Here is a 17,838-nt window from a genome sequence, read left to right on the forward strand (position 1 = left end):
TGAATGGAAAAATCTTAGCTGCTAATTCTTTTAGTTCAAAAAAATTTTGTGTGTGTCCAATTGTCAAGAAAAATTGTGAAATCTCGATAATATGGTGGAGGAAGTTATTCCGTTTTAAAATCCGCAATATATATAAATAATCAAATGTGGATATAGCTACTTAAATATGTCCTGAAAAGTAACTAAACAACAACTCGCATAAAAAGCAGATTCAGCTTCAAGGATGTAATTATATTTTAATTAAGTAAACTATGTTAAGGGCACATTTACCAGGCTACTTAAATCTATAGAGGGCCAATAATCATTTCACTTACAACCAAATTAATTTAATGAAAAAAGTGATTTTTTAAGATTCATTTCCACTTAACTAATTGGCCTCCAAAAATCGGAAGGATATTTTTCTTACTTCGTTTAATCATACTGAGCATCTTATACGGACAGACAAATCCCCAATGATATAAGTCCGTTGCTATCAGTATTATAGTCATAGGTAAACTCGAGAACTTAAACCAATTATTACATGTAGTTTTAGACTAATTGAAAAATCTCAGAAAGAACATTTTTCAGTTCCCTTTCAAGCAGTTGGAGAAGGCTCGTTTTAGTGCCTGTTCCACAAGTCACAAAGACCTTTTAATTACGTAATGCGCTATCAATAGCGCATCACATTCTATTATTTGAGGGCAAAGAAACTTTCATTGGAAGTGTGGTAACACAGGGCCAAGTTTGGTTTATTGAAAAATATAATCGTTTTTGCATTTTTGCTTATCGAGAATTCTTGATTTAAAGACGGCGACGTTGTGAATACTCATCGCACATACGCGTCATCTTAAGGTCAACAAAGTTCACCAATATTTTTTCATGTTAATCAGCATTTGAAACAACCGTGTTAGATTCGTTCTTTAATCGGTTTAACTACGGTTAAATATCCTTATAAGGTCAAGAGCCCAAATAGCTGAAAAAGAATGTTTCGAGGGGCGTAATGCAAAAACCCCATAAAAAGAGGGAAGCAGAGGTATGGGCAATTATTTGGCATATTACGCAAATGGAACGAGGTGTTAAAATAAGTAAAAAATTCGACATTTTTAAGCCGAAACGTGTTAATGTGGAACAAAACACGGATTGCAACCCCCCGTGCCCGTGCTTCGAATAGGGCGATCGCACGTTAGAACATATTTGTTGGTGGCAAATACAGTTTTGTTTCTGCTTGATGGTAATCGAGCAAAAACAATAATTTATTACCCAGTGGAAACCGGACCATCCACGATTATGAAAAAAAACTTTGGTAGTCAGAGAACAGCCATCGGCAGAGAGCCAATAAGGAGACCGACCTTATGGTTAAAATTAGAAGTTCTAATTTAAAGCAGAGCATTTACACGAGCCCATAAACAGTTCAATTCGCGTTTGATTTGGCAATTCAGTAGGGACATGTTCGGAAATTGGAAATTTAAAACGTGTGCAGTCAGGTCGCAAAAATTAACTTTCCCGAGAGGCAGAGATGAAGCGAAGCGCTTTATTTAACTTAGAGCTTCTTTGCCGAGGACGATTGTTGCATTTGAGCATTTACACCTTTAGAATATTAATTAACAACATGTACCATTAACCTGCAGGTTCTTCAGTATTCGTCTAGGACAATGCTAGACGTAATGACAAAATTTAATGTGACATGAACTTAATTTTCTAAGACCGATTATAACGTCCTCTGCGCATACTTCAACCTCGTTCTTTAATCCCCAGAAAAAACTCGACATGAAGCTGTCTGAACCCACTCCTTTTCTGCGGTCTCCGCACCTTCAATTCCAGCCATTACTCACTCTACTCTGCGCCCACCCACATTAATTACTTGTCAAATTTTGAGCGTATTTGCCTGAGCCGAGAATGAACGTCGCTCTACTGCGAAACGCCTTAATTCAGATTTTTTTCTCTTCTACTTTCCATGCTTAATAATTGACGAATTTGACGAAGAAATGACAAAAGAGAAAGCAGCTATGCGCATCCATACGCATACATCAATTAGCCCCTCCGATGACCGACGAAATATTTCCGAAACTCCCATTATCCCGTATCACATCAGACGCAGATGTAGTACCACGGTACCGTGTGCTACTTTCGCGAAAGTTCCGCAGTCTAGCCGTATCAGCGAAGAAAGCAAACTTTGGCGGTAACGGTACCGTGGCGTAGATGTGCGGATTAATTTGATCGATAATTCGTTCAGGTTTCAGTGGTGGGAATATGGAGGAACAAGATCTTCCGAGACTTAACCAACCCTTAAAGCAGTTGAGTAGAGTCTCCAAGAGACCTCCCGTGGACATCGAGTTCCAAGATTTGAGTTACTCTGTGAGGGACAGCTATGCTGGTACTGGTAAGTGTTTGAAATCGATTTGTAGGTGCACGAGACTTGACCTAATATTTCCTAGTGAAAAAATCCTAAATAAACAGTCTCCGATTGACCCTGACCGTTGCAACAATGTGATCTGGTTACACGGAATTGATGATAAATCGCGACCTTTTGTGACCCGGTTTTGATTCTGCAGCAGTCGTGCATTCTATCACACTCTATAATGGGACAAAATACGTATCCACTTTTTTTCTTTCTTATTCGTCGGTGATACAGTGGGAAGACACTTGAATACTTAATCCCGGCATTATCATACTTTTCAGGCGTCGGGTCTGCCTGGAAGACCCGGGAAGTTCCCCATAGATATAAGCTATGCATTACACGGACGTTGGGTATGAATATATACGCTAAAGTCAATTAATGTTACCATTAAAAAATTGCTAAAATTAATTTAAATGTTAAATTCTCCTAAGAAATCTCTCTATAGGCCTGATTTAGAGGGCCTCAACATTTCTTTGGATCTCCTTTAGTTCCCCGTGATGGTTAATACCATAATACATTACATCTGTTCGCTTTCACCATTCAGATAGTTTAGCGTTATGTAAAGGGCCATTTACGTGAAAGTGATTTCGTCACCATGATGTCTAAGGTTTCCTTAAGTCTACTGTCCTGCAACCGACTTGTACTAATTTATTAATAAATGCCGCTTTATTCTATTATTCTGGTGAATATTAAATTGTTGTTGCTGCGATGAGGGGTAAAAATAGACTATACGAATACGTGAGATGACTTACTATTAATTGTGAAAAATTGGCAAAAATGCCGCGTTTGGGTAGATTTGTAGAGAAATTTGCATAAAAAATATACGGCAAATTAATTATTTCAATGCGCCCTGCAGGCTTGCAGCAGGAATCGGGTCGTAATCGTAATACCTTTTACAATTTCTGTTATAACGAATTTTAAAAACACTCTCGTAAGAAGGAGGCATGTCCCGGGCCCCAGAACCTCACTAATTGAGGGTCAGTGTGGGGCCCAAATTCACATTTCGATACAGCCAGATACTATGCCTAATTTTTTCTCCAAAAATTTTACCAATATCTCAGGACCCTGTAGAGCGATCGCCTTACAAATTAACTCAAATTAACAATTTTGTGCAGTTCTATGCGTCTAAAGAAGCAATGTCTTTGTTAATTTTTGAGATACGGCAATCATTACCCCCGTTAGCCTGGTTTACGAATATCAAAGAAATATCTGCAAATCCAATTAATGTCGTTTTCTTCGTAATTAATTATTTAACTTTTTAATGGCCTTAATAGACTATACTGCCTTCATATGTTGCAACAAGTAATTAGGTTATAATACATCTTTTTACTTAGAATTTCATTAAATTAAAACCACTTGAGTATACGAAGTACGCGTTGATCAAGCAATAGATTATGGCAATTAACAAGGGATATCTCGAAATTTATTGCAACAACAGCAATTATTATATTTGCCACCAGCGGTTTATGCTGGTCAAATCTCAGAATGTCGCAATGTGCACCTTTGATTCTTTTTGCTGTAGAATTTTAATGTTTCCGCATAACTTTTCAGCGTCTTTGATTACCCAAAGTAAAAAAAGTCGTGTCAGGACACGTAACGCTTCAAATCCAATCGCACCGTGACAAAAACAATTTGAAACCAATTTGCAAAAGCGACATAATTATTACACGATTGACACATAATCACCTCAAAGAATTATCATATAAAACATGCGAGAGTGTCACCCCTAACATTTATCTCTTATAGGATGGAGGCAGCTATTGAAGTTAATCAACGGCAAATTTCTATCAGGGGAGCTGACCGCCATCATGGGCCCCTCAGGGGCTGGAAAAAGCACCCTGTTGAACATACTGGCGGGATATGTGTAAGTAGCTAATTTATTCACTCGTCCAGGTGTTCGAATGTAGCCTTTGCCCTCACCAATTTAGTAAAACATTAAAGGGTGTAATTATTATTGCAATACTGATGTTTTGTTCGAGTAATTGCAAGTAGTTGATTTTTGTATACGTTTATAAACACTAAAATTTGCCTCTCTGCACAAAAGCTTTACTACGAGGGTCTTCATAAGTCGTATAATCTGATGTCCCGAAAGTAATCCGTCACAATAACTTTTAAAGGTTGAGGATAATCCCCACCTGCTCTTTGCTTTTTTTTGTAAGGGTGAAACTAAAGGATCGTAAATTTTTTTATTACTCACATAAGAAACAGTGTTGTTAAGCAAATTGAAGATTTTAACAAATTGAAGTTGAAGAACTGATGAATAATTCTCTCTCTAGGTTTCGTTTGATGTTCCACCGATATCTCCATTTAAATTTCCATTTAAATGTTTATGTTGTGATAAATTTAAATATTGAGTAAACATTTAAATTTAAATGTCGCATAACTCTCCAATGTTATAAAGTCAGACGTCAAACGAAAATCATTGAATTTGACTGTGAAGGATATGCACGCATTTCTGGCATTAAGAGGAGACACCGACAAATCCACACCGTTATATGCAATCTGGCGTTTTTCCTCACGGTCTTATAAATTATTCATCTTACGAATGGAGAATGTTAAGAAACACCAAGGTTATTTTTTGCTTTACAAGGTCTTTACATTTCTTACAGAACTGCTGGTGTTAAGGGGAGTATCAAGGTAAATGACCGTCCCCGGATAATGAAAATCTTCAACAAAATGGCAGCATACATCATGCAAGAAGACATTGTTCAGCCCCGTCTCACAGTTGAAGAAGCCATGATGTTTGCAGCTCGCCTTAAACTGAGGGCCGATATATTGGAATCCGAAAGAGAGGCTGCAGTAGGTTTTACTCGTTTCCCATCGCATTTTATCCTCAAAGATAAACCAATTTGTAGGTTCTAGAAGTAATTCAACTTCTAGGCTTGGAAAAGTGCTACCAAACTCGCAGCGAATTTCTTTCAGGTGGTCAACGCAAAAGACTTGCAGTGGCTTTAGAGCTGGTGAACAATCCACCCGTGATATTCCTAGATGAGCCCACATCGTAATAATTAAACACTTCACTTCTGCCCAGTTTTATCATAAAATTGTATTTTAATAGAGGTCTGGATAATGTTGCGATCAAGCAGTGCATGGAATTGTTGCAAAAAATCACCAGGCAAGGCAGGACGGTCATTTGCACCATACACCAACCACCAGCCTCGGTATTTCAGAATTTTGATCAGGTTAGTTTTAGGTTTGTCTGACGTGACAATTTTGGAGCTCTCACTCATTTTAAGACGCAAAAACTGCTTTTTATTTATGTAGATCACCCTGTATATTATACGATTTATTGTGGCTACTTTTCTTCGCGAAAACCATTTTCGCGATACGTATGAGATACCAAAACTCCACATTTAAAACCATTCCATGTGTTTATAACATTTTAATCCGAATAACAATTTAATGAGGGGTATAAGTGAGCGTTTAATTGCAGGTTTACGTTCTTGCCAGGGGATATTGCGTGTATAATGGCTCTCCCGTGAATTTGGTTCCTTTTTTAGCTAAATCTGGATTTGCTTGCCCCTCAACTTACACTCCTGCAGATTATAGTAAGTATTATAACAGAGTCATGAAATGTTTTGATATCCTCTCATATTGTTCTATGGAATTGGCCTTTCCTCCCACTGTTTTCACACAACCCGCTGACGTCATTTCATCATCGTGAAGTCACTGCCCCGTCCAATACGAGGGTAGCGCTGTATTTAAAGAGATTTAATGAGAAATTGTATATGAAAATTGATTAACGAGAAACCACTAGTACCTTCGGCATTAATTGTTTGTCTTAAAGGCCATTTGAAGGTCTTGAATAGTATGCAAATGCAGTGGACCAAAAAGATTGCCTGTGCTAGATAATCAAACATGCGCGAAATCTTAAAATCCTCTTTCTGCAAAGATTTTGAATTTTCGTGTAGAGATGAATGTGACAGGGAGCTTACACTGTTAAAATACTGAATTTTTAAAAAATGCAGAAAAAACGAGGCATAACGAAAAAAATTCGACAAAACAGATTAATCATATATACCATTAATTGTCAATGCACCTAAAAATGTATAAAATCACTAAATCTGTTCGATTTTTTTTGTTTCCAATTTAATATATTCGCAAATTAGCAGCTCAACGCTGACGTTGAACCACCACAATTAATTCGAGATAATCCGATTTAATTGTGACCACATTAATTCCTGTACTCAGTTATAGAAGTCGTCCAGTCCAATCCCGAAATGGTGAACACTTTAAGCGGGGCGATTCAGAATGGAAAGACGAACATGAACGTGAAAGCCAGCAAAAACCCGTGTATGCCCGTCATAGAAATGGATATATGCGAAATCCATAACGATCAAGCGCAAGAAGACATCATTTTCCCCCGTTCATTTTGTAGTCAGCTGGGCATCCTCTTGTCCAGAACGTTTTTGCAGATGAGCAGAAATCACAGCGTGATCCTTATCCAGTTTCTGCACCATTTGGCCTCGGGTCTCCTGGTCGGGAGCATTTTTTTTAAATTGGGCAACGACGGCTCTCAAACCATGGCAATTTTTAAGTACATTCTGAGCGTTAATGTGTTTTTTATGTACACGTACGTGATGGTGCCAGTATTAGTGTGTAAGTTACCTTGAGTAACAAGACATTTTAATCTAATATAAAAAGCTTGCAGTCCCCATTGAGGTGAAATTAATGGAGCGGGAATACTTCAATAGATGGTACAGTTTAAAGGCTTACTACATGTCGTTCACCCTGGCTTCATTACCGCTGATGGTATTAAAAAACCTCATACATCTAATGTTTTTCTCGACCCCAATTTTTTCAGATCCTATTTAGCATAATGTTCATAATAATCGTTTATTTTCTAACGGATCAACCTATGGACTTGTATCGATTCCTATGGTTCGCAGCAATGTCTCTGGCGATTGGTGTCACCTCTCAGGGACTGGGATATCTTATAGGGTCCATATTTAGCATTACTGTGAGTTTTTCGATAATAAACAAATAGAAACAATTAAATATGTTCGTTTTAGAACGGTTCAGTGGTGGGTTCCTCGGCTCTGGCCCCATTACTGGCCCTAGCCTGCTATGGGATGGGTTATAGGGCGGCCATTGAGCCCTTTATGAAAGTTATTATCAGTTTTAGTTACTTGAGGTTCGGAGTGGTCGGTTTTAGCACCACCTTGTTCAGCAAACGAGACCTGATGGATTGTGACGATATCTATTGCCATTACAGGAAACCCGAGGTAGATACTTATTATTTTAATGTAGAATTTTTCGTATCATAAATAATCGTTTAATTTAGCTCCTTTTGAAAGACATGGGAATGATAGGGGAAGACCCCAGAGTCCAATTTTCCATCATTATTGCCTATCTATTACTGTTTAGAATTTTGGCTTATTGTACATTGAAATATCGCCTAACTGCCGAACTTTCGAATAAGATTGTACATTTTGCGGCGAAAATCGTTCGCCAAAAAGAACGATAAATAGGAAAATGTTAAGACTGCAACACAATAAGTAAAGAAGAATCAGATTGTTTTGGTATTGTCGAGTTGTAAATAAGTATTTATTAAACCATTAGTGCTAAACTAGTACTACTACTAGCCTAATTATTCTTTTGAGTTAATAGTCTTTTTTCTTGCCTTATTTGTTTGATTTGTAAACTTTCTGTTTGTTCTATTATGGTTAGTTGCAATTGCAATAAGCCAACAAGCGATGGAATGTTAAATAATTGTGATAATTGTAATAGCAGAATAATGTTGTAATATAAGCAATTTTCCTTATTTAATGAAATTTTTTGACCATATACCAAACCTCTGGAGGAAAAGAAAGTTATTGGTGGGTACCTATGCTAAACAAAAAGTAAATATAATAGTTTATAAACAGCTTAATGCGTAGTGCTTATCACGTTTCAATAATCTGGTCTAAACGTGCAACCGCAATAGAAAAAACAATGACGAACGAAAAATCAGCAAATATTTATTGAACTGACTCTTTCCACATAACTAATCAAAAAGAGTAGGTACAAAAACGAACAATGATAGAATTAGAGTGGAAGCATAGTAAGTCCAACTCAGACAATTCCCAAAATACTGGCGAAGACTATCACAATGTTCCATACTAAATCAATACCCAATAAATCACACTTCTTCTATCTGCAAAAGCTCTTCCAAATCATGTTTTTCTTCGCCTTTGGATTGTGTAGTATTGATTACTGGGTTTTGAGAATATAAATAAATCGCGTACATAACTGTACAAATAGCTATAATAGTGTTCAAGTAAACGGGGATTCCGAATAGGATCCAGGACAAAAGTGCCGTCAACACCAGTTCTAATGCGCTGGCAAACGTTTTTAAAATCGAATTTAAGGTCTTCAGAAAAACGCTAGTTACTATCCCTACAGTGGCATTATTCAGCATTACTAAAAGCACCTTGTAATGCATGACTTTGACTAGATTGTCATACTGGAAAGCATTGAACAGAGTTCCATTTAGCATTAAAAGAATTATGTTGCAAATTATTGAGTCCAAATACATGAAGACATTCTGGACAAATATGTTTACGTCACTGCCTTGGTTTTTTAGTAAATACTCATTGTACACGCCAGCAAAGCAGGAGCAAAATATTTGTATAAATAGTAATATGGCACTAGTGCTTACGTCTAGAGACTGAGATTTTATACTATATGCAGCTGATGCAGAACCTGCATGGCTCATAGGAATCTGCTTCAACATACATCCAGCAGTCAGAATAACCAGGGAAATCCATTGTTTCCTGCTAAGAAATTTGCTAAATATCACCTATAAAAAATGTTTTAAAAAAGTCATGTTTCAATGTAAGCCATGTACCATACTCACTTGAAACAATACACCAGTTACCACTACTCTCAATTGCATCAGTAGATAATAAGTGGTAGGATCAAAGGAGGATAAATTGATAAAAGCCAAATTATTGTATAGGCAATAGAGAAATGCAGGAACAAAATATAATAACAACACCTTGCGATTCATCGCAATCTCTTTGATTAGTTGCGCAGGTTCATGCCTAGAATCTTTGCTGTTAGCAAATTTTGCAAAAATAAATAGGGAAAACTTACTCTCGGCAATAAAGCACTGAGGAAATAACAAGTTTAAGTACTTCAGTGAGCAGGACAACTGTTACAATATTATAATCGTATTTATTGTCAGATTTTTGGGAAGCAGTGACCAAAATGCCTAAAAAGTGAGGTTTTCTAGCAAGAATCGCAGGAAAAATGTAGGCTAACATAAAACCAAGATTTATTTACAGCTTGTATTGTATTCCTACATTCACAATTTACAACAAATAAATTAAATTAAAGCAAAACAGTGCAGCGCCCATGGTACTGGATGATTCCATAGTCGAGAATTAAACTTACCTTGGTTAACAAACAATAAAATATATGTAACAAAGATAATTTGGCTCAATTTTGAGGGGAATAGCTCTCTCCAGGATATTCGCGTCATATTTATCTACTCTTAGACACTTTGCTACAACAAAACATTCAATATTTCGCCAAACAAATTCTATTGTTGTGCATTATTTGTTATTATAAAGAGAACACAAAAATCAAGGTTTAAGAAAAGTGTCCGGTCCCCTATTAAACTGACACATGACTACGAGGCGTTTATTCAGGTCGGACATATAAGGTCTAGCCACATAGGCAAAAAGTAGCACTTCAACTTATTCAAAAATCTCTTAGTAACAAATTAAACAATTTATAAATATAAACGGAACATAACCTCACAAAAAACGATCTCTAATTTATAACTGACATTGAGAGCGAACAGACAACACTATGTAAACAATATCTTTTGGAGTATATAATTGAACCGGAGACATTTGAGAATAAAGCCCCACGCACAAATAGAGTTTGTTGGAGCGGTAGTATTGCATACCATTTTCAGCTAAAAATAACTCGAAATAATATTCACTGAGAAGCTGGTTTTGATTTCTAATTTTACACCGAAAGGTGCAAGAAGGTAAGAAAAGGAACATGCAACTTCTATCAGTTGATAAGTGTCAGTATCACCGTCATTGTCAGTCTTCAGCGCGCACCATGCGCATTTCTTGTGCGTCCTGCATCATCACGTTCGTCATCGTCATGACATTTTAATTATTCCATTTAATTAATAAAAATTACTATATCAAACCCACCAAGCAGCGCTAATTGCCCTCAGTGAGCAGCAAAATCCATTGGGCGTTTGAAACATGGCCGAAACCACCGAAAAAGTCGTCGAATCTTCCGGAGTATTGAGCACAATCGCAACTGAAATCTTCCAAAGCCCCATAAACGTCGGTCTTTTGGGGCTGATTGCTTTCCTCGTGTACCGGATCATCAAAAGCCGCCAGGACGACAATGCTCGGGAACCGGAGGAAAAACCTTTGCCCAAAATGAAGAAGAGGGACTTTACAGTTGCAGAACTGAAGAAATATGATGGTGTCCAAGAAGATGGTCGAGTGCTGATTGCAGTCAACGGAAGGGTATATGATGTCACTAAAGGGAAACGTTTTTATGGACCTGGTACGATGTTGCTTGATAGTTGATCTTGCAAGCCTTAATATGGTAAAGTTTTGACAGGAGGCCCTTATGCAGCATTTGCTGGTCGTGATGCCTCTAGAGGCCTGGCAACATTCAATGTAACTGCCGGAGAGGATGATCAGTATGATGATCTAAGTGATCTAAGTACTATGGAAATGGAGTCTGTTAAAGAGTGGGAAACACAGTTTAATGGTAAAATTGTCCATCTTTTCCTCATTGAATTGCATTTAAAAATTAATTATTGTTGCCTAAGTATTAACACACATAGCCTCAGCATAATAAAACTTACATTATTCAATAGATTACATTATAATACAGTTTGCTGGGTGAGTGCTTTAAGCAACATGTTTGTCCCCCAAGGACAAAGGTCAACAGATGTTCAATTTTCAATGAAGTCATTGAAATATGTTGAAATACATTAACGTATCTACTGAAATTAGCAGTAATTTTTGGCACTCTAATGCCTTTTACTTTGGTTAAACTTGTATTAATATTAAGGAAACCAACAAAGATAACATGAGTGCTATAAATAAAACCTCAAAACATGTTTGGTTTTCAATTGCACAGATTAATCATAATTAATCACTTTACGCAGGATTTTAGATTGCTTGGTGTAATCATTAAGTCCTGTTATCACCTTAAGTATATAAATTGTGCTGTTTCATTGTAATGTTAGGAAAAGCAGGTTCTTTCCAAGGATAAACTTTTTAGGTAATTTTTTCATGTAACTTATTTTCAACCATTTGTAATCAAACAGTGGCATTTGCTGGACTCTGATATGTCTTTTGTTAACATTAAGGTCACAGTAAATAAGACAATAATTCAGACTAAATTTCAGCAAATTGTGTATCATACTGGGGTGTCAGCGCAGCCCAATTCTATTGACCCCAAGTAATTGAATCTTTATTATTGTGAAATAACAGGCTCATTGGTGAGCAAGACTTGAGAGAGACAGCCACTCTTTGGTATGTGACAGATCCTCCTTGAGTTGCTAAATCTATCGATCTGTAAATTTTTATATGTGAAAACATATAATGAAGAGCGCAAACAACCACAAAAATTTGGAAATTCTTATTTTTTTATGCACTTTTATACAACTTTAAATTATCTTTCTATCATCACATCTTGATTTCTTGCAGAAAAATATGAATACGTTGGTCGTCTACTAAAACCTGGCGAACAATCAACTAACTATTCAGATGAAGAAGACGAATCAAATGCCGAAAAATCTAAAGAGGACTAAAGTGTCGTCGAATGAAGCAAAACTGTTGTTTTTTTTCTTTTCAAATAAGGCTGACTTAAGAAGACCTCGTCGTGCTTGGTGTTGGCTAATGTTTAAAGAAGATGAAAGTGTCTTTGAATAAGGCAAAACTGTTATTTGTTTTTTTTTTTTTTTTTAATAAGGCTGACTTGAGAAGACCTTGTCGCGCCTGGTGTTGGCTAATGTTTCTTCCTAAAGAAACATCATAATTCAGGCATTGAGTTCTCTTAAAATGATGACAACACCATGCACGACTAGTCTAGAATGCAAAATGTAGGTATATAATTATAAAATATTAATATATGTATATTGAAAGTTTTTAACAGGCATAATTTAGAGTACCTTGTTGGTTCGGGTTTGTACATTTTATTGTATACATTGGAGAGTCATCTACTTAATAGAGGCGAGAAATCTATTTTTGCTTTAATTAATTAACATTCCAAAACGTAAATCGGTGCCAATCTTGGCGCATGACTAAAAAATGCATTTTCAATAGTTTTTCTTGGTAATTTCCAGTATTTTCTCGCATTAAAATAGGTTTCTCAGATATAAGTTTTTCTTGAGAAAGGTGAATCGTCGCTTAGCACTTTAAGTTTCAACTTACTTTGAAGAGCGTTCCTTTATCGATTTTTTAATTTTAGATGTTAATTGATAGATTAAGGGTGTAATTTTATATATAAATTAGGTATTTCGTAAACGGCCAAAAATTTCGTTTTTGTATAAATTTGTACAAGAAATGGCTTTTTCTTCGAAACGATGCAAAAGTGTGCTTCTGTCCGCTTCAATAAAGTAACTGCGTTCACTCGTGTCTCTTATTGCCCCGTATTTTCATCGGTATGAAAAAAATGGTGAAAGGATTTTCCGCTTAAGACTTAAGGGGGGCTTAAATGCATGCTCTGGTAGTAATAACAGCAAATAAGCTCGTTCAGTTTGCTGCAGGTCACCTCTCGCATGCGACACAGGTGAAAGTTTCTTGCTTAACAATTCGCCGGCGAACACCTTGAAAACGTACTATTTGCCGATTAAAAGGCGTTCTACTCTAACACAATTTTTTTTAGTATCTCTGAATGGCGAATTGCCTTGAGAGTTGCTGAAGACATGATGAGAGTCAAGGAACACTCCCTTGGTGATTCATGTGTGGTTTTTAAACCGTTCTCGTAAAGTGGTAGTAAAAGAAAGTTCCAGAGAAAGTAGCATTATGGTGAGTATTGTTTTTGGATATTGCAAATTGAACAATAACGGATGGTTAGTCGATATAATAGAGCTAAAATTTACTTCTAAATAAATTAATAGTTCAATGATAACCATAAGAATAGAATTGCCTTTAAAACTGTTAATTGGGTAGGTTTTTACTATCGGTCATTTATGTAAATTAATTGTCAATTCATTTCGTAAAAAGTTTCATTATTCATTTAGGCAAAGGTCACTGACTTGACGATGATGAAATTCCTTCGGACAAGCATTGTATGCTCTTTTTAATTTTCATCTTACTTTAAGCAACACATAGTGACAATCTGAGTCAGTGGAGGGTGTCAGAGACGCATATAGTATGTTTTATGGCTCGTGCGTTTTAGGTGTAGTCTATAACATATCTAAGATGTTTTTGAGGGAATAAGTAACATCATCAGACATAACACTTGGGCATCAGTGGTGGGTCTCAGGACCTTTTTTGACTAATTTTCGTAACTACATTCGTTACAGACTCGCATAAGAATTTCGAAAGTCTGAAAATTTCAAATAACTTGCTTAATGGCCTGAAATCAATTGGAAGGTATAGAAAGACGTATTAGTTCTTCTTCAAGTCGTTTTTCTTTATTTTTAGATGACTAAAGTCGATGATTCGGGGAATTCCAACAATCCACAGTTTCACCAGTACTTTATGCTCAAATTAGGTCTCATTAAGAATGCATATTCTCTGAGAATTTAGTCAAATAGAAAGCGGTTTTGCCGGAATAGTGGCATTTTATTTCTGTATCTTTGACCAAATTGTTTAATGCAATTTTCGAATTTCTTACTTATGTAGAAGATTTGAGAAAATATGTATAAGACGTGCGATAAATTGACACCTTTTATTGCCTGCTTGCAGCTCTTATTAGCGTTAAAAACTCGTCTTTTCAACATGAGTACTATTTAAGGGAACCGTTAGTGTGTTTGCAATTACCGGTACTCATAACATGTAAACTGGGTTATTTTTTCTACGTCTCCCTCTGTTAGCTAATCTTTCTAGCAATAATTATCAAGTGAATATAATAAAATAACTACATAAAGAATACCAGAACCGCTAGCTAATTGTAAAGCAATTATGCAAGCGAGATGCAGTACAACAATAATTACTAATCAGACCTTTGTTATTAGCTTTCAAAATTAGCATGTATCCTGCTCCTGGCAGCTACAACTACAGCTGCCCCGCAACAAATCTCATTACCTGTCCTGCAAGACTTCTCTCCTCCTGAAGAGGTAAATGCAGTTCTCCAAAACAGCTTCCCCAAGGTCCAGAGATCAATTAGCAGTCATTCAGGGGTATATCACTTTACTTTCTATCTATTTATATCTCTAAACATTTCTCTACATCAAAGCTGACAAAAATGGCCATGTAATCCATTGAGGAGAAGTGGTCGAAATCAGGAGATCAGTATGTGCATATGAATGATTTGTTGCTGCTGTCAGACACTAAATAAAACTTAAACCCCCGTTTGGGTTGCTCAGTGGCCATGTAAGAAAACAAGTTTAAGGGACTGAATCTCTCCATCCCAGAGTTCATTCCCTTTCGTTTGGATAAAGCAATTATGTAACGACATAATACAATAAGTGAATTTAAACTCACTCATTTTATCATACTTATTCGCTGTACAGATTATTCCATTCGTACCTTAACTCTATTGTAAATATTCCCAACAGAGTTGAAAAGCCTCTATTAGGGTTTTGTGCGCGGTTATTGTTTTCTTAACATAACGAAGCAATTTCGTAGCTGGCTACATTATTATCATCTGCTTTATGTTATATGAATTGTGGTTTTCAGGTGGACAACACTGAGGACACCATAAGAGAGGTGGAGCGGCTTATTAAGGCTAATTCAGACCTGCCCAGGCTGACTAGAGGGGAAATTCTTGATATTCTGGAAAACATTACCAAACATGAACAAAGCAGCTTGATGAAGAGCATTGGAACAAATCGGGACCCTAAGGCCTTTATGGTGGTCAAGGCTTATACCCCTGCTTTGGGATCCGAGGAAGAGGTACAGGAAAATAATTGTGATTTCAAGTTATCAAATTATCAGTACATACTTAACTCAAAAATTATTTAGAGCAATATGGAATCCTTCTACACTAAACCTCCAGTAACAAGCATAATTCAGGACCAAATTATTGAGGTAGATACAGAGTTGCCTCAGACTGTGAAGACAACCACTGCAAACATAATTCACTTCAGAAGGAAAACTACGAAAGCCTATTCAGAAGTTAAGAAGCAGTATGACAGTACTAAAAGGAAACCCTCAAGAGGTGAGCTTTTTTTCTAAAGTTTGACTGAACTTTCTATTGAAAATATTTACAGGGAATAGTCCCTTTAAAACTACAACTAGTAGCACCACTGAGAGTAGCACTTCAAAAGGTAATAAGAGGATAATTACAACTGAGAGGCCCAAATCCACAATAGAAGATGATTACTATAAAACGAATACCACCAGGAGAGATCTAATTAAGAGACGACGTAGACCTATTGCAGTTACCACTAGTACCACCACAGAGATGCCTGCAACCACTTATCGTCCTAGGTAACAGAATAATAGTTATTGGCATTAAAATGGACGTGTAGCTTATCTTTGATATCGTACTACGCCTAATTGACAAAAAATGTTTTAAGTCAAAATGAATAATATTTCTGGAAAATATGGCGAATGCGATTTACATTTGAAAGATTTAACTATCTATTCTCAACAGATTTATACGGATAGTGTGCAATAAATTATCTTATTTAATTTTGTTTCATCTTTTTGAATGATTTATTTCTAGACGGCGCAAGCCTACTCGCAAAGAAATCCAGCATGAAAACCACAAATACTCACAGGACAATGCTCAACCACCTTCCTATTCCTCGCAAGGCATTAAATTAGTCCCTTCTCCGGTAATGACCAAATCATCCGGGCAAATAAGCTACGAACTTGAAGATTTATTGCCACAATCCATGGAAAATCAAGAAACTTTTATTCCAATGCCTTTGGACAATAAACAAAATTTAGTAGAAAATTCCCAGAACCATCAGATGTCCTTGGAAATCGAGGTACTTTAGATTTTAGAAATTTTTTAGGTGTTCTAGACTAATGCTTTTAAACATAGGTCCCGGAAAACCTAAAAAAGGTGGCTACAGATATTTACACAGAAAATATCAAGCTGCTTCCAGCTCTGCAGCACAAAGAGGAAAAAGCAAAAATTCCAGCTAAAGTCTTCAGTTTCAGTTCCTCAACCCCAGGGCCACTAAATGTTTTTGCAGTAGCAGACAATCTCTCTCCAGAAATGCAGGAAATATTAAAAAATTTCGGTACTATTTTTGAAATATTCAGAAGTAATCACTATTTAGAAACAACTTCTAGGTCTCCTTGCCGACACCAATGGAATCCCCGTACGAAACGACTCATCGGTGTTTAATCCTGAAAGAGCTGAAACTGACCCAAAATCATACAACGGCTTTAAGCCGCTGCCTCGAGACAAACAGAGTAGAAAAGAAATGGAGGCTCTTTTAGAAGGGTTTGGTTTAATAGATAAAAGGATTAGTAAATCTTTAAGAGAAAACCAAACCAAAGAGGAAATAATATCTTTAGACATAGTCCCTGATGATCTTAAACCGGTCCTTATTGATATGGGCTTTGAGGACGCTTCTTCAAGAAAGGCGAGGAAAATTCGCCAGCAGTCTTTAACGAAAACGCAAGAAAACACATCCGAAGATCCGCGGCATATTTTCAACCCTCAAAACACAGTCAAATTAAACGATATTGCGAAATTACAGAAATTACTACTGATTATGAGGAAATTAGAGACACAAAATGGCACTGTCACTGAAGAAAGCATGGATCAAGGTGATAAAAATGAGCTCAAGTTTCTGTTAAGCAGTTTAAAAGAGGAACAGCAGAAACTGGTGACTTTGGAGGAGCAAGAAGCACCTAATCCGAATATAGAATCTGTTGAAAGTTTGGAGAAGAATGAAGCTAAAAGACAGAAAGAAGAAAACAAGGAAAATGTTACAGAGGAGATTGTGACAGTGACTGCTCAAAGTTTGCCAGAAGGAACTGACGTTACTGCCTCAATTAAGGATTTAGAGGCCTCTTTTGGTACTTAGTTAAAGTGTATACATTCGCATGATTAAAAACTCATGATATGTTTTAGGTGGTAAAACTGAAACTGTGACAGAAACTCTACCAGAACCCACAACCCCTAGGAGAAGCGGGTTTTATTATCTTATGGATTGGAACTCATTCTTTGAGATTGACGACCAAAAGGGAAAGAGAGTAAACCTCAGATTCCAACCGAAGGTTGGAGACCCAAAAAGGTTCTTTAGTGTCAACATACCTTAATAATTTTACAGTTATTATTTATTTGTCTTATGTACCTTTAAGTAATAATTTTTTGTATATTTGTAGATAATAGATACTATAAAGTTCAAACGA

The 17,838-nt window shown here is 36.5% G+C and overlaps 4 protein-coding genes across 5 annotated transcripts; 3 read left to right on the top strand and 1 right to left on the bottom strand.

Annotated features, from left to right (window-relative positions):
* Positions 1-1,954: 1,954 nt before the first annotated feature.
* Positions 1,955-8,141, top strand: LOC136416214 (ATP-binding cassette subfamily G member 4-like). Of its 2 annotated transcripts, XM_066401285.1 has the most exons (12): positions 1,955-2,158; positions 2,213-2,359; positions 4,124-4,241; positions 4,987-5,176; positions 5,233-5,378; positions 5,436-5,559; positions 5,811-5,925; positions 6,569-6,976; positions 7,029-7,129; positions 7,182-7,337; positions 7,390-7,602; positions 7,662-8,141. In XM_066401285.1, the coding sequence occupies exons 1-12, from the start codon at positions 2,023-2,025 to the stop codon at positions 7,842-7,844; spliced, it is 2,037 nt and encodes a 678-aa protein (XP_066257382.1). In that variant the 5' UTR covers positions 1,955-2,022; the 3' UTR covers positions 7,845-8,141. The 2 variants fall into 2 exon arrangements, with proteins under 2 accessions (XP_066257382.1, XP_066257383.1); XM_066401286.1 differs by lacking the exons at positions 1,955-2,158; positions 2,213-2,359 and having other exon boundaries at positions 4,138-4,245.
* A 237-nt stretch (positions 8,142-8,378) lies between these two features.
* On the bottom strand, positions 8,379-10,061 carry senju (UDP-galactose transporter senju). Its single transcript, XM_066401296.1, has 4 exons — positions 9,755-10,061; positions 9,455-9,572; positions 9,216-9,402; positions 8,379-9,158 (listed from the first exon to the last, which is right to left on the bottom strand). Exons 1-4 carry the CDS (start codon positions 9,840-9,842, stop codon positions 8,499-8,501), a joined length of 1,053 nt encoding a protein of 350 aa, XP_066257393.1. The 5' UTR covers positions 9,843-10,061; the 3' UTR covers positions 8,379-8,498.
* A 383-nt stretch (positions 10,062-10,444) lies between these two features.
* Positions 10,445-12,979, top strand: MSBP (membrane steroid binding protein). Its single transcript, XM_066401297.1, has 3 exons — positions 10,445-10,900; positions 10,958-11,110; positions 12,058-12,979. Exons 1-3 carry the CDS (start codon positions 10,588-10,590, stop codon positions 12,159-12,161), a joined length of 570 nt encoding a protein of 189 aa, XP_066257394.1. The 5' UTR covers positions 10,445-10,587; the 3' UTR covers positions 12,162-12,979.
* A 242-nt stretch (positions 12,980-13,221) lies between these two features.
* LOC136416213 (uncharacterized) lies at positions 13,222-17,803 on the top strand. Its single transcript, XM_066401284.1, has 9 exons — positions 13,222-13,380; positions 14,535-14,699; positions 15,199-15,414; positions 15,484-15,679; positions 15,732-15,951; positions 16,190-16,457; positions 16,514-16,715; positions 16,768-17,502; positions 17,558-17,803. The coding sequence occupies exons 1-9, from the start codon at positions 13,378-13,380 to the stop codon at positions 17,743-17,745; spliced, it is 2,193 nt and encodes a 730-aa protein (XP_066257381.1). The 5' UTR covers positions 13,222-13,377; the 3' UTR covers positions 17,746-17,803.
* Positions 17,804-17,838: the final 35 nt, after the last annotated feature.

Source organism: Euwallacea similis, chromosome 22 (genome assembly GCF_039881205.1).
Source record: "Euwallacea similis isolate ESF13 chromosome 22, ESF131.1, whole genome shotgun sequence".
In the NCBI taxonomy this organism is placed as follows: Eukaryota; Metazoa; Arthropoda; class Insecta; order Coleoptera; family Curculionidae; genus Euwallacea; species Euwallacea similis.